Raw genomic sequence first — 25,984 nt, 5'->3', positions numbered from 1 at the left:
ATAGTAATCAGCTATATAGATGTGTTAGAGCTGTGGTTCCCAAACTTTTTCAGGCTACCGCCCACTTAACACCCAGGCTGCATTCCTAGTGCTACACCACCACCACCACCACCACCATAAATGTAGACCACTTTCTGCAGCAAACTCAAAACAACTGTATTTCACAAATAAAGCTTCAACCTAATTAACCTTTTATTTTTATTTTATTTTTTTTTTTACATTCATTAACCCATTATTGCCCCACTTTGCTTCAACATCTCCTGGATCTTTCTATCACCCCCAAGGGGATCAGTACTGCCCACTTTAGGAACCACTGCATTAGAGTATTTACTCTGGTATTTATTTTGATGTTAAATCAGGCTGCTGTCAGATTTACTTCTTAACCTATCAGAAGTTGGTTTTATGTACCACTCTAAGATACAGTATTTTCTGACATACAAGTTAACATAGTATATAGTGTAGACATTCAAATATCATCATTATCTTTCCATATCCTGCTGCATTTCACATGGAGTTCTATTTCTTCTCTAAAGTCATCTTGGTGTATAAGTCAACCTTCTTTATTTGGCTGTAAATTTTAGTCTGAAAAATTTGACTTGTACACTGGAAACTACAATTTTATTGTTTGTTTGTTGTTGGTTATTTTGTAAACTAAAATTATACTGTTTTATCTTGTCTTTCTAGTAATTTTTTTTTATTAATATGTCTGTCTGTAGAAAACTGACAAATCCAAAATTATATGATCTATTGCAGTTCTAAGAATCCTGAAGAAGCAGAATTAGAAGATACTCTAAATAAAGTGGTTAGTGATTTATATTTTCTTTGCTTTCAACTACAGAAAAAAAAAAGTACTTTTATACACTTGTTATATACTGAAACTAACCCTTTTTTTTTTGTTTATAACTATTTATTATATTTTCTTTCTTGTAGATGATTGTCTTTAAGTACATTGAAGACAAAGATGTTTTCCAGAAATTTTATAGTAAAATGTTGGCTCGGAGGCTAGTATTACATATGTCTGCAAGTGATGATGCTGAGGCTAGCATGATTTCCAAATTAAAGGTATATAAGATTTTTGCTGATAGACGAACAATCTAAATTTTAGCTAAACATATCAATTTTCCTTGTTGTTTATATACTTGTTCTGTAATCATAATTATTTACATTGAAAATTTTGCGATCATTTTGTTATGTTTTGTTATTTTTATTTTCAATTCTATTTCCACTTCTTTTCTTCCACAGCAAGCATGTGGTTTTGAATATACCTCTAAACTCCAACGAATGTTCCAAGACATTGGAGTTAGTAAAGACCTTAATGAAAGATTTAAAAAACACCTTCAGGCTTCATCTCAACCTTTGGATAGTAAGTACAGTTTAAAAAATAATTATTCTGTATATTTAAGGGTACACTTTGATATATCTTCTTCACCATCCTCTTTCTGTCTTTCCTCTCACTTTTTCCAACTGGAGTAGCCATGTGTCTCCTCTACTCCCAGACACCTGTTTTTGTCCCTTTGCCACAAAGTACTACTCTCAGTACTACTCCCACCCTCAGTTGTGGGGTCTTGTCTTGTGAGTTAGATGATGACCTCACTGATGCTGGTGCCACATAAAAAAGCACTCAGTACACTCTGTGAAGTGGTTGGTGCTAGGAAGAGCATTCAGCCATACAAATCATGCCAAAACAGACAGTAGGGCTTAGTGCTGTCCTGTGGCTCGCAAGCTCCTGTCAAACCGTCCAGTCTCTGTCAACTAGGAAAGTGGACATTAAAAGATGATGATTTCTTTTTGACATAAGTAGTGTCCTTATCATTATCATATGTCTGTTTTCTATACTAATATGGGCTAGATGTATCTGGTCCAGTCCAGTGTCTTATCACAGAACACATTATGCTCATTCACATTGTTTACAGCCTACTTGAGATAGCTGCCAAGTCTCTCTCAAATCACCTTTTACTATCTTAAAAAGGATGTGTCATATACAATTCAGAATACAAAATGCCTGACAACGGTCATAGCAGGCATGCATTGATCATTGGTCTGCTCTAGCTGAGCTGACCTAGGGCTAAACAACAGCATTGAATGCTTATTCTATCATTTATATCCTTCATAACAGCAAAAATGCCTTTTTCATGCACTCAGTTTTTAGCTTAAGTGAATTGTACATCCAGTAAATTCTGCACAGCTTGGCTTTTTCAGTCATTTTAGGATCTCAACCAATATTTTCTAAGAAATTTCAGAGATGAGTTGACTGTGTTTAGCTGCCATGAGGAGTGAAGTAGCTAATGTTTTAGGCTTTTGCCCTTCATCAGAGAGAGAGAGAGCGCGCGGGGTGGTTCTTGTCACTTGAGCTGCAAGCTAGTATAAATGGAGGAATTAAATTGAGGTGAGAGGTGGACGCAAAGTTGGTCAGAAGTCTCGGATATAAAGTAGATGACAAGATGGTACCAGAACTAGAGAGAGAGAGAGAGAGAGAGAGAGAGAGAGGGAGAGACCAATCCTTTGTGGTATTTAAGTCATTAAAAGCAGACAGGCAGAAAATGATTTATAAACTTTTCTATTATTAAGCAGAGAACATCAAAATATTTTATTCATACAGTTCACTTATTTTGTTCTTGCATTTTTTGTCTTTTTTTTTACTTATACTTACTAAATGACTATATCTGGGAAAATGGTAAGTAACCTAAAAATATTTAAAATAATCATATGTAATTTCGTTACTGAAGTTCTCTTCAGAAAAGAAAGCAATCATTAGTGGTTCAGGATCTCACTGAGCATCACCTTAGAGAAGTATCTCACATTGACTTAAGCCTCAGAAATTAAATTTGGCTGATGAAAACTGTGTGTAATAGAAACAGGTGGGGCACAGTATTAGTAGATCAGAGACAAAATACTTTGAAGCGTTGGATTAAGTCCCTTGAAGTTCTGAGTTCAGTTCCAGCTAAAGTTAACTTTGCCTTTCTCTTCTCAGTTTGATAAAAAATATTTAAGCTGATATAATCGACTAAATCCTTTGAAGGTATTACTCCAGCAGAAGAATAGAATACTAAATCAATCACAGCAAAGAAATAGCAGTAATTATTGTTCAGAAGTAAATACAGACAGATTAAATGAAACCTTTTTGAAGCCTGCTTCATATTGTATTTACATGAAGCATCAATCAAGTAGTTGGTCTTGGGTATACTAAAACAATGCTGTCTTGGAGATTAGCAACAATGACTGTCCCACTCTTATTTCATATCACATTTATATGGAATACTGATCAACTTATCATTGTTCAAAGATAAAGTCAGTCAAGGCTGAACTAGAGCTAAACAACTATCCAAATAATAATTCTTAAGCATTCGTTATATCATTATGGTGACATTTAAACTTTGATGAAATAATTTGTATGTATCTGTGAATTTCAAACATACATTAACAATCTTAACCTAATGCTAACAGCCTTTTTATTACATTGTCACTTAATTGTTTCATGCCCTTCCAAACGCCAACCACTTTATAGTGTGAACTAGATACATAAAAAGCATCCAGTCCACACTGTAAAGAGGTTGCCGTTTGGAAGGGCATCTAACTGTAAAAACCTTGCCAAAACTGACCTTGTCTATGCTTGTGCCACGTAAAAAAACACCCAGTCCACTGTGTTGGGCAGTTGGTGTTAGGAAGAGCATCTGGCTGTAAAAACTCTGCCAAAACAGACACAAAAGTGGAAGGTGGATGTTAAACGGTGATGATGATGATAGTAGACTGAATCATGTTGTTAGTTCCTTAGTTTGTTTTGGTTATGATAGCTAAGGCCATACAGGAGGGAATTGCTTTTTACTTGTGGAACTGGAACAATCCTAACTTATTTAAAATCATTGCCAAATGAATCTCAAAAGCACTACCTTGCCATCATATTTTTTGCAGAATATTGGGAGTGAATAATATTCACTTACAACAATTATGCAATGTCAAGACAAAGAGACACAAACACATACATACTCACTCACTCACACAAACACACACACACACACACACACACACACACATACACACATACATAAATGACTGGCTTCTTTTAGTTTCCATTTACCAACTCACTTACAAGACTTTGGTTTTGCCCTGGATAGTAGAAGACATTTGCTCAAGGTTCCACACAAGGGACTGAATCCTGGTCAAAAAGCAAACTTCTTAGCTATTACATATCTTCTAATTAATGGAAATGTAATAATAATAATAATGGCGAAAGAGGAAATGTTACGTTTAAAATTAGAGAAAGTTTGCCACACCCAAGCAAATAAAGTTTGCATTTTGACTGACCTGGTCAGTCATTTATGTTGTGGTATGCCCTACTAAAGCATGTAGCCCTTTTCACTTTACTAATCTGATAACATAAAAATAAAGGCGAGTAGGAATGGGGGGTGGGTGATAACCTGGAGGTGGAATAATTAATTGAAAGCTAATAAGTAGTTAGAAAGTCAACTTACACATGACCTATTTAAAAATAGTACCTTATGCACAGAGAGAGAGAGAAAGAGAGACAGACAGACAGAATTGCTAATGAATTGACTTTAATCTTTTGCAGTTGATTTTAGTATACAAGTTCTCAGCTCAGGGTCTTGGCCATTTCAACAAACTGGTTCTTTCAATTTACCAGTAGAAGTAAGTAATTTTCTTTAAAAGCCTCTTTATATTTGAGTCTTGCTTAATGCTTTTCTTTTATTAATTTGATTGTTACTGTTATTTAATTAATGATAATAACAATGTTATTTCATTAGTTTTTAAAGTTGTCATTCTGGTTTTATTTTTTTACTTTTGGAAAGAGTGAAGTTTTTTTTTGTCTTTTTAACATTTCCACTGACAAATAAAATAGAATTGATTTAATGACTGCTTATTGTTGAAATTTATGTCAACTGTTATTTAACCCCAAATAGATATATGACCTCTGTGAATACTAATGCAGAAAGTGGAGCTAATGATAGTAGAATGGATTTTAGGTGAGGTGCTAGAATTGTAGGTATGTGCTTATCTGTTGGTAGCAATGAACTTCACTGTGTATGCATGATATCGTATATCAAATGCACTTGTAGTGACATCATTTGGCACCAAAATACAGTCGCCATTACTGCGTTTTCATCCATGCATGCGCAGGGAATAGTTCCGGAAGGAACACAGGAAGAGTCCCATGCGCATGTGTGGAATTCAACATCAAAAACGTTCCCGCTCTTTTTCATTCTCTTTCTCGGTCGGCCGGCCATGAGCATGGACGTGTCAAGCTGTCTCTCCAGCATTCCAACTCTGGGGACAGCTCATTCCAACATTCCAACGTCTCAGCAACCATGCCTATTTTCCTCTGTAAATAAATATTGTTGTGTTGATAGTTCAGAGTCAGCGTTACGTTGTTTCTTTTGAATTTACTATAGGAAAGCGGGTGTACACCTAATGGTGTATAACCATTTTCCTATACACTGTATTTGATATGGTTGATCAAATATGTGTAAAAGATACACTGTATCAAATGTGAGCATAAACTACTTTGCTATATAGACATGAAACACACTGAGACTCTATAGTAGTTGGAAAGGAAATAGTTGCATGTGCTTTGTTAGTTAATGAAAAATACTGAATGCATATGAATTGAAAGAAGTGTTTGATACTAAAAACCGAATTAAATTGATTGATGATGCTGTGTTGTGTCACTAAAGGTGATAGGTATTTATGGTAAAGGTTGATCAAGAGAAGGAGATCTAAGGAACCTACCCCTTACAAGTGAGATAGTATAAGCTAAGCATTGAAGCATTTGAAAAGGGTTTGTATCACAGACACCTTTAGCATACTATAATTGAATATTTGGTGACGATTTACTGATCCATCATGTCCTTATACTATGGTCTTGATTGGTTTCAAAATACACTTTGGCATTCACCTCATTGTTTAAAGTCTATATTCCTTGCTAGCATAGGTTGGACTGATTGTTAGGATCTGACAGGTCCAAGGACTACACAATGCTCCATTGTTTACTTTGGCATAATTTATACAGCTGGATGACTTTCCTATTGCCAACCACATTATGGTGTATACTGGGTGCTTTTTTCATTCCACCAGCTTTAGTGAAGTCACAAGACTATAAAAATAGGCAGCTTTATCCTAAGAGATGTGGGGATAAAGCATGAGAGAAGGGGATGAACAGAACAAGTTTCTTACTGTAGGTGAGTTTACATGGTTACTTACATTTTAGAAGAGAAGGTGAGGCGATCAGGGTGGAACTAAGAAGAGATGAAAGTAATGGTGATGGGATGTCTGGGTGGAGCCTCAAGATATGGAGTAGGAGCAGAAGAACTGGGAAAGTGGGTGTGTAAAGGTTAGAGGAGTAAAGAAGAGGACAGAGATGATGATAGGGAAGAAGAGATAATTTGGTGGCTCGGAGGGATGATCGGTGTAAAATGTGGGTGGAAAGGATAGCATAAGGATGAAAGATGGATATCTAGGGAAATAGTTCTAAGCAGTGAGAAAGATTAGTGGTGTCAAGGATAAGTTGCCATTAAAGAGATGGTCAGTAGTGGCATTGTCTTGAGGAAGAAATTGGGCATATATGCATACACATGCTGCACTTTTTAAATTTACTTTCACCAAGTTTGGTGAGTCTTCTTGAGAACCACTTATTGTCAGTCATCATTGCCTGCATTAGGCTCAATATCCAAAGTTCAGCCTTCACCCGTGTCTTCATCCCATGTCTTCCTGTGTCTCTGGCTTCTGCAAACTCTATCCATATTAAATGATCAGCTCTTCTTTATACAGCACTCTTCATTCATACACATCACATGTCCATACCAGTGCAGTCTTCTATCTTGCACACAGTATCTGATTCCTCTTAAGCCCAATTTTTTTCTCAACACTTTTATACTATATCTTTCATGCACACTTACATTGCACATCCAATGGAGCATGCTCATTTTATGTTTTTCTAATCTTCTCAAGTCCTTTACATTTAAGGCCTGTGCCTCACTAGCATATTGCATTATAGTTCTAACACAAGTGTTGTACAATCTGCCCTTCACTCTTTGGGAGACTTTTGTTACCAACAGCAGTAGAACTTTCTCCCACACATTCTTACTGTGACTGGTATACTTTCAGAGCAACCATCTCCCCTGCTGCTTACATCTAGGTAACAAAAGCTATCAACTCTTCTAGTGAGCCATCCAGATGTTTAAGAGAATCTATTTCCAGTGTGCTCATAGTATGTACTGCTCCTGTGCATCAGTCTCATGTGAAGCTTACATTCTCGTTTAGTTTGCCTGTGATTCCACAACAATTCTTGTGTATCCATAGCTTAAAATGGGTACAGCAAGTTGGTCTATACCTACTCCTTTTATGCATATTGAGCTAGGCCATTTCTCTGCAGATACCAGAGTCCTCTCTTTCCTACTTAGCAAAACTTACATCCTTGCTAAGTTTACCTTAAGACCTCTTCATTATAGGCTCAGCTTCTATGCCTGGAATTTCTTCTCCAATTCCCCCATAAATTCAGTTGTGAGAGGTAAATCATCAGCACAAAGAAGTTCCCATGGAAACTGGTCTTAAACTTATCTGTGATGGCCTGTAGGACTATGAGGAATAAGAGAGGCCTGTGCACTGAAACTTGATGAACTTCTACCCTCATGTATTCATAACTTCACTGAAATCATTGCTGACTCTCACTTACTGTATCTTTGTACATAGCTTGTACAGTTCTTGGTTTCCTACACCTATCTTCTTTAGTGATCACCAAATTAGTGAATATGATACTCAGTCAAATGCCTTCTCCAAGTCAACAAATGCTTGGAATAGCGATTTACTCTTAGCCAAGTACTTCACCTGTAGCTGCCTCATTAGGAAGATTGCAATATTTCTTCTAGGCATGAAACCAAACTGCATCTTGTCTTGGTTGGCTCTGTCTTGGATAGATTGTACAATGATGCTCTCTGTAACCTTTATAATTTGATCCATTAGTTTGATTCCCCTATAATTTCCTTTCTCTAAGGTATTGCCTTTGCCTTTGTATCAGTTTATGATGATATTGCTATGCCAGTTAATGAGTATGACACCTTTCTGTGTGACTTGATTAACTATCCAGGTAGTAATCATGTATCCTAGCTCACAAGGAACTTTGAGCAACTCTGCAAATATTTTTGATGGACCTACAGCTTTCTCTCTTTTCATATTATTGATCTCTTAACTTACCACACTGTAGTCAATTTGAATTACTTGTCCGTCTGTTGGTCAGTATGGGCAGCCCCTCTTTATCCCATCCATTCTCCACATTCAGCAGCCTCTCATGATAGCATTTCCACACCACTTTCTTGTCTTCTATATATTGATGGCAATTATACCTTCATAGTTCCAAATACACTTTTTACTAATGACATCTCTCACGTAGTCTCATGATCTCTGATTCTACAGCTGTTCTGATGTTGGTAGTCAACATGGAGGAGAGAATGAATTTGGATGCTACAGTAATTCTTTAATTATTGGTTATTGATGTATCTGAGTGCCTTATATAATTTGATGTGATTTGAATTTTTCTCCTGTTAAGAACATCAGTTAAGTAAATGTTTAGAAATGATAAAAAGTGCTATGTTAAAAATTGGTTTGGAGAGAGAAATCTAGAATTATTATCCTGGTTTCAAAATTATTCAATCTCACTAAAAGTTAAAAACATTCTGGGTTACAATGAACCCACTAAGTTCTTCTAAGAACATCATCATCATCATTTAACATTTGTTGTCCATGCTGGCATGGGTTGGACAGTTTGACTGGCAAGCTGGAAGGTTGTACCAGACTCCAGTCTGATTTGGCATGATTTCTATGGCTGAATGCTCTTCCTATTGCCAACCACTCTGAGAGTGTAATGGGTGCTTTTATGTCCTACCTGCATGGGTGCCATTTGTGTGATACCAGTATCTTCCACGACTGCGATTTTACTTGGCTTGATGGGTCTTCTCAAGCAAAAGAAAATTGCATTTAAAAAGAACTTTCATGTTGTGTACAGATATGAAGCAAAGAAGAATCAATATATGTTCCTAGTATTGACAGTAAAATGTAGGATGTCTGATAATTCAGAGCATGAAAAAAGAAAGTGCTCTATGTCATAGATCAAAAGTTTACATACATCAAGCATAAATTCCATTGTTAGATGAGAAAATATAAATATAATTTATATATATATCTATAAATATGAATAGTGAGTGAGAATCAGAATTCTAGACAAGGATTCTTCAAGACAACTGTTCAGTTCTTAATTTTCTACTGAAAATGTAGTTTTGTAAGGTATATTGGTTACAAACACTATACTGAAATGATGTGTGTTGGTTAGCTAATTTGAGCAGTGTTTGTTTATGTGGTCCATAACTTTGGTCCTTATCCATTTGGCTCTAGTGCAGTGTGTAGTTATGTATTTGAATGTATGTGTCAATACATTTCTCTGTATATGTAGATATATCATAAGAGAACACAGAGTAATATACACATGTAACAGTATTAGTGATAATTAAGATAATGTTTATATTGTCTGTGTGTGTGTGAGGGTTAGTGTTTGCTGCAAGTGCATCATATAGGACATTTGAAGTTTGTTTTATGTTGATACTTGAAAATTTATTTCAAGTGCATGTTGAGGTTACAATTATTATACGGTTAGTTAGTCCCAAAATACATATGCTGCCTTGAAAGTTAGTAATCTGCAGTACTTACCAAGATTTCATTACATATTTATATTATAAATGTGTTGAAATGGACATTCAAAATGCAGCATGTTACATATGTTGATTGATCCATAGTCATATTTTCTTTTTTAACCCTTTAACATTTAAGCCAGCAATACCAGGCCCAAATATTCTACCTATTTTATGTTCATTGGCCCTTCAATTTTATTCTAAAAATAAGGAATCACATCATTGAAATCTCAAAGCTATGTGATAATACATGATTAGTTCAAAACAATGTAAATGAGCATTACATTTGAAAGACTAATCTGAATGCTAAAGGGTTAAACATCAAATCTAAAACCAAAAGAGTTAACTCTATAGTTAACCCTTTACCTACCAGTGATCTCGTATGAGATCACTTAAAAATTACAAATTTTGTAATTATCTGTCAATATTTACATATATCTAACCTTTTTGCTATATCTACTAGGTATATTTCTCTGATATTCAAATGAGGTTTGCTAATTTTTCACCCAATACCTCGCTTATTTTTATTTAAAATGTTATTTTGATCATTCCAGCGTGTTTCTAAGGCTGTTTTATTCTAGAAATCAAAGTTTCATTAAAAAATTCCAGTTAATAGAATTATGGGAGGTAATGGGTTAATGATGATCAGAAATGTTGGTTTATATGCATTTATGATAAACTTTTTTTATTGAATTTCTGTTGAGTATTGCTTAATATATTCATTTTCCTTTTAGCATATTTATTTTGAACTTAAGATTTCAACCTCAAATAAAGTCTGGGTTGTGTGAATGACACTCATATGTTGAATGTATGTCAATGGGTGTTATGTATTTAAAAACTGAAGAGGGTTAGTGATAAAATAGATTTTGTTGGAGTACTACTGTTTATAAGTTTTGTATGTATGCTACATAGATTGTTATTTGTTGAGTATTTTAGTAGGATGAGCTGTAAAAGTGAAATGACTAAGTGGATAAACTTTTAGACAGTATACTCATCGGGTACAGGTTCAGCTTGGCTGCTGTTGTTTCATTGAATTTCTGAGCAGAACACTTTATTTTACATTGTCTTAGTTCAATAAGTATTAGAAATAATGATTTCTATTGTTTTATTTTTCATCATAATAATTCCTTTTGTAGGTATTAGAAATAAAAGATCATTGAGCCTGGTTGTCCATTAGTGAAAGGTTAAGCAAGTCAGTTTATGGGGAATAAATTGTGTTCAGCTGAACAGTTTGTTATTGTTTATGTAGTTAAGATGTTAAGTTGCACTAATCTCCATCATATTAATAGTAGAGTGAGAAAGAAAATGGTCTCATTATTCAAGTAATAAAAAGACAAATAGCTTGTATATAACTTAGATCTTATAACTGAAGCACTTTTTATAAGCTCATTGATTAGTAATGTAGTTGATGAAAAATTCTATTTCAAAAATTATTTTTTTTAATTGTACAAAAATAATATTATACATTCTTGGCATCATAAGAATTTATGAATTTCAAGAGGTGAAATAATACTCTCTCTCTTTTACTCTTTTACTTGTTTCAGTCATTTGACTGCAGCCATGCTGGAGCACCGCTTTTAGTTGAGAAAATCGACCCCAGGTCTTATTCTTTGTAAGCCAAGTACTTATTCTATCGGTCTCTTTTTGCCGAACCGTTAAGTTACAGGGACGCAAACACACCAGCATCGGTTGTCAAGCGATGGTGGGGGGACAAACACAGATACATAACATATACACATGCATACATATATACATATATACGACGGGCTTCTTCTAGTTTCCGTCTACCAAATCCACTCACAAGGCTTTGGTCGGCCCGGGGCTATAGTAGAAGATACTTGCCCAAGGTGCCACGCAATGGGACTGAACCCGAAACCATGTGGTTGGTAAGCAAGCTACTTACCACACAGCCACTCCTGCGCCTAAATATTCAACCTTTTCTGTTCAAAGGGTTTTTTTAATAACTTAATATTCACATGCTATTATTTATTGCTTTATCTATTTAGACCTCCACTGTTCCAAAGAATAATTATTTCTATTATATATATTATTGCAGGTCATCATCAGTTTATTTGGATTCCAAATTTCACCCACTCTATATAGTTTTCAATATATCTATTAAACTTAAAGTGGCAAACTGGCAGAATCATTATCATACTGGACAAAATGCTTAGCAACATTTTGTCCGTCTTTATGTTCTGAGTTTAAATTCTATCATGATCAGCTTTGCCTTTCATCCTTTGAAGGTCGATAAAATAAGTACCAGTTGAACACTGGGGTCACTCCCAAAATTACTGGCCTTGTACCAAACGTTGAAATCAAGATATTCATTTAACTTAAGAATGCTATTAATTTCTTTTTTTTTTTCTTTCTTTCATATTGGTTGTTTTCAAATTATTTTTCAAATATTTTCATTTTACTCTAGCTTGAAAGAAGTTTCCAAAGATTTACAACATTTTACAGCAGCCAGCACAGTGGGCGTAAGTTAAATTGGTTGTACCATCTCTCGAAAGGAGAACTGGTGACTAGCTGCTTTAAAAACAAGTATACACTACAGGTAATATTTGAATTTTCACAAGTTACTCTGCTTCATTTCTTCTTGTGAAACATTATTCTTTGTCTTTTACATTTTACTTGTTTCTGTCATCGGACTGTGGCCATGCTGGGGCACCATCTAGAAGGATTTTTAGTCAAACAAATTAACCACAGTACTTATTTTTATAAAGCCAAGTACTTATTCTAATGATGTCTTTTGTCACATCATTACGTTACGAGGACATAAACAAAACAACACAGGTTGTCAAGTGGTGGTGGGAGACTAACACAAATCACACATAGATGTATACATAATATATTCATTTATACATACATATATATATCATCATCATTTAACGTTCACTTTCCATGCTGGTATGGGTGGGATGATTTGATAAGAGCCGGCCAGGCAGAAGTCTGCACCACACTTCTGTAACTGTTTTGGCAGGATTTTTACAGCTGGCTGCCCTTCCTAACACCAACCACTTAGCAGAGTGGACTTGGTGCTTTTTACATGGCACAAGCACAGGCGAGGTCAGAGGTTTTTACAGCTGGGTGCTGTCAACCATTTTACTGTGTGGACTGGGTGCTTTTAAGTGGCACCTGCACTGACAGGGTCACTAAGTACTTGCAAGAACAAAAAAAAACTTTTGAGAGGTGAGGGGGCATTGTAGGAGATGATCTTGTGTCAGACGATGAAAGGTTATAGTGAGGTAGAGAGATAGAAACAGGTGTCTTGCTGTAGAGGTGGTACAAGGTTACTCAGTGTGAGAGAGAAAAATCAGGAATGAAGACAGAAACAAGTGCACTACCACAAAAGAAATATGGTTACCCAACCTGAGAGAAGTGCACGAGAAGGATAGAGAGAGTGGAAGACAGCAGGATAGAAATGGTTGCAAAGTGTCGGGCATGCACAATGATACAGTGAGACAGGGCATGGGTGGAACACACAGTCGGAAGCTAGCGGAGAGCACTGATACAGTAGCACAGGGCCAAGAGGACAGGATTGGGGAGTGGAAAGTAAGCCTAGTGGATGAAGTGGAAATGTGAGGAAGAGATGTAGAGATGTAGTTTGTTTGTTGTGGTAGAGTGTGTGAGAAATTTTCTTGTTAAACGTGGGTGGGACACACAATGCTTCTAGAACTCAGAGATAAATGTATCTGTTAATTTACCTATGATAAGTCACATCTTAATTACCCTATCACATACTCTGACTACCTCAATTACTTTATCTACCCCACTTTTCTGCTAACTGTATGCCTATACCACCTACTCCATCCTTCCTGCTGATCCAGAAGAATTTGAATCTCTGTCTCTTATCTGTGAGGAATCTAGCTGAGTCTCCCCTTCATCTTCTTGCATACCACACACCTCAACATGGTGTCGCTCCAACATTTCCATCCTCTCCCCACTCCTTCCTTTCATTGTACCAACAGTGATGGTAGCGGCCCTGAGATTGAGTACTTGGGAGTGGTGGCAGCAAGGTAGTTGTGGAAATTTTCATATCACCTGAAACAAAGAAGATCTGCAAAAACGCTTACCAATTAGCATAGAGCTTTGGGACATAGTTTATTCAGTGAATTACAATGAATCACAGTCCCCCCCCCCCGCCGCCGCCACCTCATCCAATATCTAGAGCAAGTGCCAACAAGTGGGTATGAGAATAGGGTGGTTACATAGGGCAGTTTAAGTATTATATGTCTAAATATTTATATATGAGGTACCTTTAACTGTATACGACATTTATCAGGGTGCCTGTATGAGGGTATAAGGAGGTAATCAAAATATGTATTCATCACACACATCACAGGAAGCGTATGAGTTGCCAGGTGAAAATATTAATGTATGAATTAAAAATGATGGTGGTGGGGAGGTGGGTGTCATAATGGGTGTGCAAAGTTGACGTTGAGCACAGGCCTTGTACAAACTAAGTTTACCCACCACATAGCTAGATAGGCTCAGAAGAAAAGCTGTAGTATTTAACAATTATTGTTATTATTATTATTATTATTATCATCATCATCATCATTAATATATTAATACTAAATTAATATACATGTACATTTTAATCATTAAATTTATCGCATAAGCATTTCACAACAAGAGGTGGAGTCTGGCTGAAATTGAAATGAAATTACATGTGGTCTTGGCAACTAGATATTAAAAGAAATGGGAGAATCCTATAACAATAGCTTAGCTGTTGATTCAAGAAAGAGGGAGTGAGTTGTTGATTCATGAACAGCAGCAAAGAAGTGGAACAATATTTGGGAATATATATTAAATAAACGACAGATGCTGAAGATGGACGTTGGGTACAGGCCTTGTGCAAACTAAATTTACGCACCACACAGCTAGATGGGCTCAGAAGAAAAGGCATAGTATTTAATAATTATTATTATTATCTTTAGAATATTAATATTAAATTAATATACATGTACATTTTATTGTTAAATTTATTGCATAAGCATTTTGCAATGAGAGGGGTAGTTTGGCTGAAATTGAAATGAAATTACATGTGGCCTGGGCGATTAGATATTGAAAGAAATGGGGAATCCTAGATTCATTGACTAAGTCACATTTGAATAATAATAACAATAAGTTAGCTGTTAATTCAAGAAAGAGCAATATATATATATATATGCCCCCCCCCCCCACTATATACACACATGATGGGTTTCTTTCAATTTCCACCTAGCGGCACTTGTGCTCGCGGCATGTGTAAGGACTTTCGAGCGAGATCGTTGCCAGTGCCCCTGGACTGGCTCTTGTGCGGGTGGCACATAAAATACACCATTTTGAGCGTGGCCGTTGCCAGTACCGCTTGACTGGCCTTCGTGCCGGTGGCACGTAAAAGCACCCACTACACTCTGAGTGGTTGGTGTCAGGAAGGGCATCCAGCTGTAGAAACTCTGCCAAATCATATTGGAGCCTGGTGTAGCCATCCGGTTTCACCAGTCCTCAGTCAAATCGTCCAACCCATGCTAGCGTGGAAAGTGGACGTTAAACGATGATGATGATGATGATGATGATGAATCTGCTGACAAGTCTTTGGTCAACCTGGGGCTGTAGTTGAAGACAATTGCACAAGGTGCAATGCAAGTGAATCCAGAAGCAAGAGGTTGGGAAGCAAACTTCTAACTACACAGCCAGGCCTGCATGAAATTATAGCAATTCTTTTATTGACTTATTCTCTCCTTTTTCTATCATATGGATAATTTAGCTGAAGTAATTTGTTCATACATCAGGATTACATCATTATTATTTAGAAGTAATTAACCCACTTTTTTCTAGACTCTTGTATGAAATATATTTTTGTCTGTCTGATTTCTACAGCTGTTTTTCCATCTGTTTTTTCTATGCCCAGCTTGTTCAATGTAACCTTAGAAGCTTTCTTGGAACGATACTTTTATAATGTGCATTACTAGTATATCCTTCATAGAATGTTTATTTTAATTTCAAATGTAACCTCCCACTCCCTCATCTCTTTTATTGTCCATCTTGTACTTGTTTCAGTCACTGTACTACGACCATGCTGGGGCACCACCTTAGTTGGACAATCCAACCTCAGTACTGATTTTCTTTAAGCCTAGAGCTAAAATTCAATAACCACAGTTATCTCCACTAATACTATCATCATCATCATCATCATCATTTAACATCCATTTTCCATGCTGGTATGGGTTAGAGGGTTTGACAGCTGATGAAGTAGATGACTGTATCATGCTCCAATATCTGCATTGGCATGATTTCTATGGCTGGATGCCCTTCCTAATGCCAAAGTTGCCTTTTGTCATGCCATTGAATTTTGTTTTCATTTCAACCTTTCATGTTCCTTCACGCTAACACTGAACGGATATTCAGCTGTTTACTTCAGTTTGAGCAAATTGTGGTGTTTAGGAGTTGGTGCATTTATCTCCTAAGTGAACAATCTTTCCTATTGCCTGCCTTACAATTTGTAATTTGTAGCTATATGATTAAGAACTTCACTTCCCAACCACATGGTTTTGAGACCAGTCCCACTGTATGGCACCTTGGGCTAGTGTCCTCATACTATAGCTCTGGGCTGACCAAAAATTTGGTACATGGAAAGTGAAAGAAGCCCATAATGTTTCTCTCGTCTTCATATGTTTAGCTCTTACTGGTTGTAAACAGTGGCTTCACTAATAGTGTTGTTTGCTTGGAAGGATGTCCAAGTTGTTTGTTGACTGATAGATTAGGATATTTATTACGTTGCTTGGAAACAAGTGGGTGTAACGACCATGCGACCAGGAGATGGTGACGAAGGAATGGCTCCTTTAGCGCATTGCACGGTCGGCACAAATATAAAAACAAAAATGAAATGAGGTTAAGATGTCCGTGTGTGTGTGAGTGCGACATAATGAAACACAATATTAGACAAGCCGTTGTGTAAACAAAGAGTGTGTGTGTATACAAAAATGTGTATGTGAGTGCGAGAGATACAGAGAATAGAAAAGAGTCTATAAGGACGATAGAAGAAAGTCCAAACACAAGGATGGGAAATACCAGTTCGTTGTGGTTGAAGTACTGTACCAAGAAGTCGTGGCATCAAGGCAGAGCCGAAGAAAGACACATGTCATGTAAGAAGTTGAGGCTTTAATGCTGTTGCCTGTTACTTGGTACAGGAGTTCTTGCAGGTTGTATTCACTGTTAACCTTGGTGAAGCATTTCACAAACAGCGTGGATAAAGTTATGTTAGCGTCGCTGGTTTGGTGTGTACTTAGAGAAGTTGGTGTAGATGCTGGCGACGAAGAAACTTGTAGTAAACAGTTAGTTGAACGAAGTGTTGGATCTCCAGTGAGGCGGAGTCATGTCATCGCTGGAACTGGCTGGATGCTCTGTGGTCAGTGGCTAGACCTCAGAAGGTCTAAAGCCAAATGACAAACATGCTCAGAAAAAATAGCTATTTATAAGAAACTATTGGCTCAAATAGGGGTTCAGAAAACTGTGCTATGTGACCTTATCTGAAGGCGTCAATTGGTTGGGTTACACTCTGGCGCGAGATAGAACAAGAGAGAAAAATACGCCAATACCAACCAATCAGAGGTGGTGGACACAACAGGATCCAAAGATGCAGCCGAAAGCTAGCTGTTATCTGCTACGTCTGCATTCATGTATATATAATAGAGAGAGAGAGAGAAGCTTCGCTACATGGGGATTGGCAACATGAAGGGCATCTGGCCATAGAAAACTCTGCCCCGAAATACCAACATACTTTTAGATGACCTGTACAAATATGGGAAATTAAACATTAAAAAGGATGATACTTTTACTATCCATTAGCCTAATATTTCTTCAAACACCAGTATCTTAGTTACACAGTAAATATTTATTCTAAGTTGATTCTGATATTCTTAAAAAGATTATTCTCATCAGCATGAAAAACTGTCTAACCCATGCCAGCATGGAAAATGGATGCTACATGATGATGATGATGATAGGCTCAGGTATGGCTGTGTGGTTAAGAAAGTTGCTTTGCAACCATGTGGTTTCAGGTTCAGTCCCACTGTGCGACACCTTGGGCAAGTGTCTTCTCCTATGGTCCAGGCTGATCAATGCCTAGTGAAGGAATCTGATGGATGGAAACTCTGTGTGTTTGTGTTTATCTCCTACCACCACGTGACAACCAGTGTTGGTTTCTTTATACCCCCATAACTGAGTGGTTTGCCAAAAAGAAACCAATGAAATTTGTACCAAACTTAAAATAAGTATTAGAGTCGATTTGTTTAATTACTCTCAAATGCAGTACCCCAGCATGATCACAGTTCAGTGACTGAAACAAATAGAAGTTAAAAGGTAAAACATATTTGGCTTCGAATTGTTTTTAAGTCCTAAAAGGGGGTTTATTGAAATTAATTTTATGTATGGTATTTCCTGATCACTTTTGTATTTTTTTTTTTTTTTAGAATTTTTAATTATTTTAAAAATTTTGACATATTATAAAGAAGGCAACTTTAAACATTATATAACTAGAGATGAAAAACGTGCATGCTCAAAAGGGTTACAGAATGTCATAATAAACCTTAAAAAGTATGGGACTAGCATTGTTGCTCAAAAATATTGGAATCACTATATGTTGTACATTCTGTGGCATCTTAAAATGAAAAGAGACTCATGTGAATTATGATGTCATGATAATTATAAAACCGAGTTCTTAGTATAAAAAATTGAAAATGTACAAAATATGATCTTTAACTTCGAATAATCTTCATACCAAAGTATATACAAACATATTTCACACTGCATGAAAATTACCATGATAGTAAAAAAAAAACTGGATTTATGATGTATGATGAAATCGAATCTATATAACGGCAAAAGTACGAAACCGAAATAATTATAAGCAAAGATAATTCGCATTATGATACATATATTAATGGAATAGTTATGTGAATTAAACAAATTATTACTCAATTATTTTTGATTGATTACTTGTAAATTTATAAAAATTATCATTCATAGATCAAATTATTGCATAAAGCTGACGTTAGTATTTGTACACAATTGTTTTGTTAAAATTGAGTATACAATAATTTAACTTAATTAATTTTTATTATAACTTAAATTTTGATGAACTAAACAAATTTCTCGACAGATATGTTGTAATATTGGTGGATTGGCAGAATTGTTAGAGCATCAGACAAAATGCCTGCACTATTTAGTTACAACCCTCTTACATTCTAAGTTCAAATGACACATTTTTCTTTGTGTCAATAAAATACAATACTTGTCAATGTTATAAGGCATTGAGCTGTGAGCTGGCAGAATCATTAGCATACTGGGTAAAATGCTTAGCAGCATTTCATTCTTCTTTATGTTCTGAGTTCAAATGCTGCCTAGGTTGACTTTGCCTTTCATCCTTTCAGGATCAATGAAATAAGTACCAGTTGAGCACTGGGTTTGATGTAATCAACTTTCCCCTCCTCTGAAATTGCTGGCCTTGTGTCAAAAAATAACAGTATTTCTATAAAGCATTCTCATTGTAAATAACATTTTAATTATAATTCTGAGACTAAGATCTAAATGAGCTCTTTAACCATTTAGTATTTAAACTGGCCATATCTGGCCCAAATATTCTATCTATTTTATGTTCAAACTGGCCATATTTGGCCTCTCACACCTACCCTACAATGTCATTTTAAAAATAAACAATTACACCATTGAAATCTCAAAAGCTACAAGATAATAAATGATTAATTCAAACCAATGTGAATAAATAGGCATAACATTACAGAGAGTAATCAGAAAGGTAAGGGGTTAAATTAAATTATCATTTTATTTAAAATATATCTATTAGATTTGAAACAAACAAAAATGAATACATTACTTATGATGAGGTTTCTTTTTTTGTTGCAGGCTTCAACCTTTCAAATGGCTTGTCTTCTACAGTACAACACAGCTAATGTATTAACAGCTCAGCAACTATGTGAAAGCACACAGATTAAGTTTGTATGTATTTATATGGATTTTTAAAACTAATTTTTTCCTGATAAATAAATTCTAATAGATTAAAATTATTTGTCAGGATCAGTGCAAACAAAATGTTCTCACCTTCATCATCATCATTTAGTAGTCTAGGTCTTTTTTTCTTTCATCATTTTGGTTCATCTATGGATCTATTTATTGTATCAACCTCAGAGATTGATTTTTTTTCCCTTCAACATTCTGATTTATAACTGGAAACTAAAAGCTCTCTGTCACACACACACACACACACATATGCATACATACAAATGTGTGTGTATTTATATATGTGTGTGTGTGCACATAGTCACACAGGAGGCGCAATGGCCCAATGGTTAAGGCAGTGGACTCGCGGTCATAGGATCGTGGTTTTGATTCCCAGACCGGGTGTTGTGAGTGTTTATTGAGTGAAAACACCTAAAGCTCCACGAGGCTCTGGCAGGGGATGGTGGCGAACCCTGCTGTACTCTTTCACCACAACTTTCTCTCACTCTTACCTCCTGTTTCTGTTGTGCCTGTAATTCAAAGGGTCAGCCTTGTCACACTGTGTCACGCTGAATATCCCCGAGAACTACTTTAAGGGTACACGTGTCTGTGGAGTGCTCAGCCACTTGCACTTTAATTTCACGAGCAGGCTGTTCCGTTGATCGTATCAACTGGAACCCTCAACATTGTAAGCGACGGAGTGCCAACAACAACAACATAGTCGCACAAACACACACACACAGAGCCTTCTTTGTGGATTTGATAGTTGGAAAGTGAAAGAGACCTTTGTGTGTGTGCCTTCTTGTTTTGACATCATACAACAGCTGTAAATGAGTGTCACCATCATACAAATGTATGATGTATATGATTAAAATGAATGAAAATGTTTAAATTATAAGATTAAAAAATACAATTTATTATATTGCTAGAAGAAGGTGGTTAGCATGTCGGCTGTACAAAATGCTTAGTGACATTTCTTCTGGTTTTACAATCTGAGTTCAAATGCTGCTAAGATCTACTTTGCCTTTCATCATTTTGGGGTTGATAAAAAAAGTACCAGTTGAGCATTGGAACGGGGTTATTCAGTTACATTGACAAAACTCTTTTTGCTAAAATTGCACACTTTGTGCCAAAATTTGAAACAATTATCTTGTTTGAGAGTATCTAAGTGTTGTTTATTTATTTATTTTACATTAACAGTATTTCTTATAATTCTGTTTTAGCAAATATTAAAGACACATGTTTGCTGAAGGATCATTTTATTTATTTTGTTTATTCTTTTTATAGGATACTCTTGTACAGGTATTAAAGATCTTACTGAAGACTAAATTACTAATGACAGATGCTGATGATGAAAATGATTTACTACCCACCTCACAACTGGCCTTCTTCAATGATTACAAAAAGTAGGTAAAATACATTTTTAAGAACCAATTTATTTCACTATTGTACATGATAACACTTTCAATTTTTGTTTATCTAGTTGATGTATAATGAAGGTAGTTTTATTCATGTATGTTATTTTCTTTTTCCAGTAAAAAATTACGAGTTAATATTAATGTTCCCATGAAAACAGAGGAAAAAATGGAGCATGAATGCACTCACAAAAACATTGAGGAAGATCGGAAATTACTTATTCAGGTAAGTTAAAAATTTGATTGATTTATTGATTGAATGCAGTTAGCTTCTAACTCAAGTTATGAACTATGAAGTTAGGCTACTCAGAAATGACTGCTACAGTCAGTGTTATATTTTTGTTTATATTCCTAAAGATAAGCATTACTTCCGCTTTAAGATACAGCTTTGCAGTTTTATAGAATTTTACTTTAAAATAAATAAATGAATACATTCTGTGTGGTGCATTCCCATAAAATTGTTTTTGAAATTTTCCTGAGCAGGTATTTTTTTTCTTGCTAGTACTACACAAATTTTTTCCTTCCCAACCCTGTAATTTCCATGCTTTTTAACATATGTGATAATACAGAATTTAAAGCCAGCCTCACAACAGCCTCTGGTGCCTCAAGGTTTGATATCATATCACTTTTTCTATCAGAATTAATATTTATGTGCTGGTCCACATAAAAGCATCTGTGCCAGTCCATTTAAAGAGCACTTGTGCTAGTCCACTTAAAAATACCCATGTCAGCCACATAAAGAGCACCTATGCCAGTCCATATAAAGCAGCTGTACCAGTTCACTAAAGATGTACCCTGGCTGGTACCTCATAAAAAGCACCCAACACACTTTGTAAAGTGGTTGGGGTTAGGAAGGGTATCCAGCTGTTGAAACCAAGTTGAGTCAGGCTGTAACCTGATACAGCTCGCCAGTTAACCAGTTTGGTCAAACTGTCCAACCCATGCCAGCATGGAACACAGACATTAAATGATGATGATGATGATGATGATGATGTGTGATATAATATGTGTATTGTCAAAGCAGCATCGAAGCCTACTTATGCAGCCATTTTTGTTTTCTGCCATGTGATGTTCATCAGCATATATTTATTCACAATACTAATATAGACTGCATAGTAACTTGACCAATCAGACTGTATTCAATCATTTGTGTGTGTTAGAGCATACTGTTGCATGCAATATTTAATATTTTTTGTGCATTTTTACCTCATGAGTAAAAACCTTAATTTATCTTTGTAGAAATACACTATAATATTTGAGGTTGTTATTATATTGGCATTGACTTGTATCCTAGTAGTTAATCTGTAACGACTGATGTTGAGTAATGTGACTTGCTTGATGATTGCTGTTAGTTTTGTGGTTTATGTCAGTTTACATGTTTTCCAGTTAAAGCCTATTTTTTTTCTTTATACCACCCCTCCTCCTTTTTGGTATTATCATTAAAGTGTTTGGCAAAATGGTTTTTAGCATTTCTTCTGGTTCTGAGTTCACAACTTGCTGAGGTCAACTTTTAATATATTATAAAATACCAATCACATACCAGGAGTTAATGTTATCAGCTAACCCCCTCCTCTCAGGATTTGTTCCTAAATCAGAAACCATTATTATTTTTGTCATTTGCTCGTTTACTTTGATGCTGTTTTATTTTAGTTTTATGTGGTTTTGATGTATTGTGTTCAAGGATTCTCTCTGCTTTTTATGAGGTTGCCTAGTTCTTGTATGTACTGGAAATTATTTTGTTGTTCTATATAACTGAATAAGAGCTAGTTATCAATAAAAGCAGTTATATCCCTTACATCTTGCAGTATCACATGAGCGTGATACTGAACTATGACTGCTTGGCAATATGTCTCTTATAAGTTGATTAAGTGATATTTGGAGCTTTTTTTATCACAACAGTTTAATGATTTTAAAAGTTATCATTCACTAAAGCAAAAATAGATAACTAGAACAGTCAATCTTGATATTTCAGCAAACTGTCCTTAAAGTGGTATGATTAAATTTTGATAATGATTTTCAATCTCTAAAGGCTTATGCGAAACCATGCAATAAAATAATCCCAGTCATCTGTCAATGCCTTTTCGTAGGTTTCATGAAAATACAGATAAATTTCTACAGAATTTAACTGTAAATTTCATTGTGATTTTAAAGTTACAATGACTGAAGTAGGTAAATCATGGAATGTGCTCAAACATTATCAGACCTAGAATACTGAACAGTGCCATCGGACAGGCTCAGTCTTTGGAACAAACTCAGTCTAATCAATTCAAAAGCTTATTACTGTTGTGGGAACCTCTGTCATTAACAAAGAAAATTTAGGTGGAACGTTTGAACAGTCTGCCACAGTAAACCCTAAAGACTGGGGAATGTGTTTTTTCTGTAGCAACTCTTAAGTCTTAACCTCATGCCTCTTGTCCAGATAAAACTGGTATTTGCCAGAATTGTAAAATGGTAGGACACTAAGTAGTTGTTTGCCTGTATGTTTTTCTACCCAACAACCATTGTTTTTTGGCTTTGCAGTCTGATTTATTTTCTCTAGTGACTCTGTGTTCTACTACTGCACCTCTTACTCCTGTAATGGAAAAGATTAATGACTATAGAGTTGGAATCCTCGAGTGTTCATTTAAGAGTTTCATCAGCCAAAAATTAGTGGATCAAATCAGCATGGAAATATATCCATGAAACAGTTAGTTTCTACAGCTAATTCTGAACTAACAGCATAAATTAATGGATTCCATATCACTAAGATATCTTGGAAGTAGAACAAAGTAATTTGCTATGTTAGGTGCTGGTGTTTGTTATTATTCACATTTCTTATAAAAGGCTTGCAGATTGGTCTTGAACTATCTACTGTTCTATCTACATAAATTTTGTACTTATCCATTCTCCGTATACACAATCTGGTGAATTTATATCCAAACACAAAAACTACAGTAAAAATTGATCTATATGATCATCACTGTAAACAGTTACCAATGGAACACATCACAAATGGCTCTTATTTTCTAGAAAGATGCCCGTTGTATATACATACGTGTGTTTATGTTTGCTCGTCTTGACATTGTGTGATAGTTGTAAATGATTGTTATTGTCACAGAAGCAGTTTCATTAATTTCTAATATTTGTCTTGCCATGGGGGAAATAATACTTTGCTTGGAAACAGGTGAGAGCTGGCAACAGGAAGAGCCTCCGCCTATAGAAAATCTTCCTCAATAAACTCTGTCCAACTAATGCATGTGTAGATATAAAGACATTAAGATATAATATATGTACATATATAATTATATACATATTGGGTCATACCATGAATAATGTGATTTTTTATATGTCTTTTATTTTTCAAAATTGAAATAAACAAAATTCTTTTTTAATCTAAAGTATACTCTCCTTCATTTTCTACAATGCTCTTCCATATAACTGGTAGACTTGCAAGGCTTCTCTTCCAAAATTCACTTGTCATTGATAAAAAATACTCCTTCAGTACTGTTCTGATCTCATCTACAGAATTCATATTTTTTCTGTCAAAATGATTTTGAAGACTGCAGAATAAATAATAATCAGATGGAGCAATGTCCGGCAAATATGGTGGGTGGGGCATCGTTTCCCATTCAAACTGCTCCAGCCTGTGGAATGTCAACCTTGCTGTATGTAGCCAAGCATTATTCAAATGGAAGAACACTTTCATCTTGAAAATAAAGATGGTCGTTTTTCTCCTAGCACTGACTTAAGCCACTCAGACTGCTCACAGTAGATCTCCTTTCTTATCATTTGGTTTGGGTTTAAAAATTCAAAGTGGACTAAACCTTTCATATCCCACCAAACAGATAACACCTTACGTGGGTGAAAACCTTCTTTTGCCAGGGATGCCAGTGTTTCTCATTTGCCTATGCATTGTCTTCGGTGCTTGACATTTTTATAGAGAACCCATTTCTCATCACCAGTCATTATTCAGTCCAAAAAGGTTCATTCATGAGATGTGATAGCAAAGAAAAGCACACATTCACTCTCTGCTCACGATTAGACTTGGAAAGTATGTGAGGAATCCATTGACCCAATTTGCTGACTTTTCTGGTGGCATGCAGGTGTTGATGAATGATTGAATGACCAAATCCAAGCTTCTCTGTTAGTTTCTCGACAGTTACAATGGGATTTTGTTCCATCAGTGTTTGCAGGACATCCTTGTTGAGCCCTATAGATCTTCCAAGATGAGACGTGTCTTCTAGGCTGTGGTATCCGGCTCGGAATTTCTGGAACCACCATTGACACTGGCTTACGCTTATTGCTCGATCCCCATATATTGCATTAATATTCCTTGCACTTTCCGTTGCGTTGTTGCCTTTATTGAACTCATAAAGCAAAATATGTCGAATATGCTCCTTTGTCACTTCCATTATAGCTTTGAAAAAATAACTGTTAAAATCGAACTGCACTCTTCAAAACTTTCACTAAGAATAAGTACAAAGTAAAATTACTACCTGCTTTTATAGCAAGTTGAATCAGGTAGTTTATCCCATACCACTTTGACTTTCTGTTCATGCAAATGAAAAACCGCATTAATTATGAGATGACTCAATATAATTCTACTGGCTCAACATTCCCTACTTTGCTTTCTGAACCTGGTACAGTTATTTGCACCGTTGTGCATCTAACTGAAAATTCAAGTTGCTAATGAAACCTGTAGAATCTCTTGAGGTTTATCCAAGTTACAAAAATTATTACTTATCCAGCTCAGGATAAATAGTGAGAGGATTTGATAAGAGCTACGGTTATCTCCCTTACGTCTTGCAACGCTACAAAATCCTATTGGTGATTAAAAAGATAGCTACTTTTATCATTGGACTGTGGCCATTGTTGGGTACCACCCTCAAAAGTTTAGTT

General features: G+C 35.7%; 1 protein-coding gene across 2 annotated transcripts in view; it reads left to right on the top strand.

Moving 5' to 3' along the window:
• Positions 1–25,984, top strand: part of LOC106871142 (cullin-1) — a 120,152-nt gene that overhangs the window by 88,097 nt on the left and 6,071 nt on the right. For both annotated transcript variants that reach the window (XM_089354127.1, XM_089354128.1), the window contains 8 exons: positions 754–802; positions 931–1,062; positions 1,243–1,363; positions 4,568–4,644; positions 12,115–12,246; positions 19,599–19,691; positions 20,979–21,097; positions 21,227–21,332. In XM_089354127.1, coding sequence (XP_089210253.1) covers positions 754–802; positions 931–1,062; positions 1,243–1,363; positions 4,568–4,644; positions 12,115–12,246; positions 19,599–19,691; positions 20,979–21,097; positions 21,227–21,332 — 829 coding nt within the window. The remainder of the gene's footprint in view (positions 1–753; positions 803–930; positions 1,063–1,242; positions 1,364–4,567; positions 4,645–12,114; positions 12,247–19,598; positions 19,692–20,978; positions 21,098–21,226; positions 21,333–25,984) is intronic.

Source organism: Octopus bimaculoides, chromosome 6 (assembly GCF_046866305.1).
Source record: "Octopus bimaculoides isolate indiv1 chromosome 6, ASM4686630v1, whole genome shotgun sequence".
Taxonomy (NCBI): domain Eukaryota; kingdom Metazoa; phylum Mollusca; class Cephalopoda; order Octopoda; family Octopodidae; genus Octopus; species Octopus bimaculoides.
The sequence above is the reverse complement of the archived record's forward strand: the minus strand, read 5'-3'. Positions and strand labels throughout refer to the sequence as shown.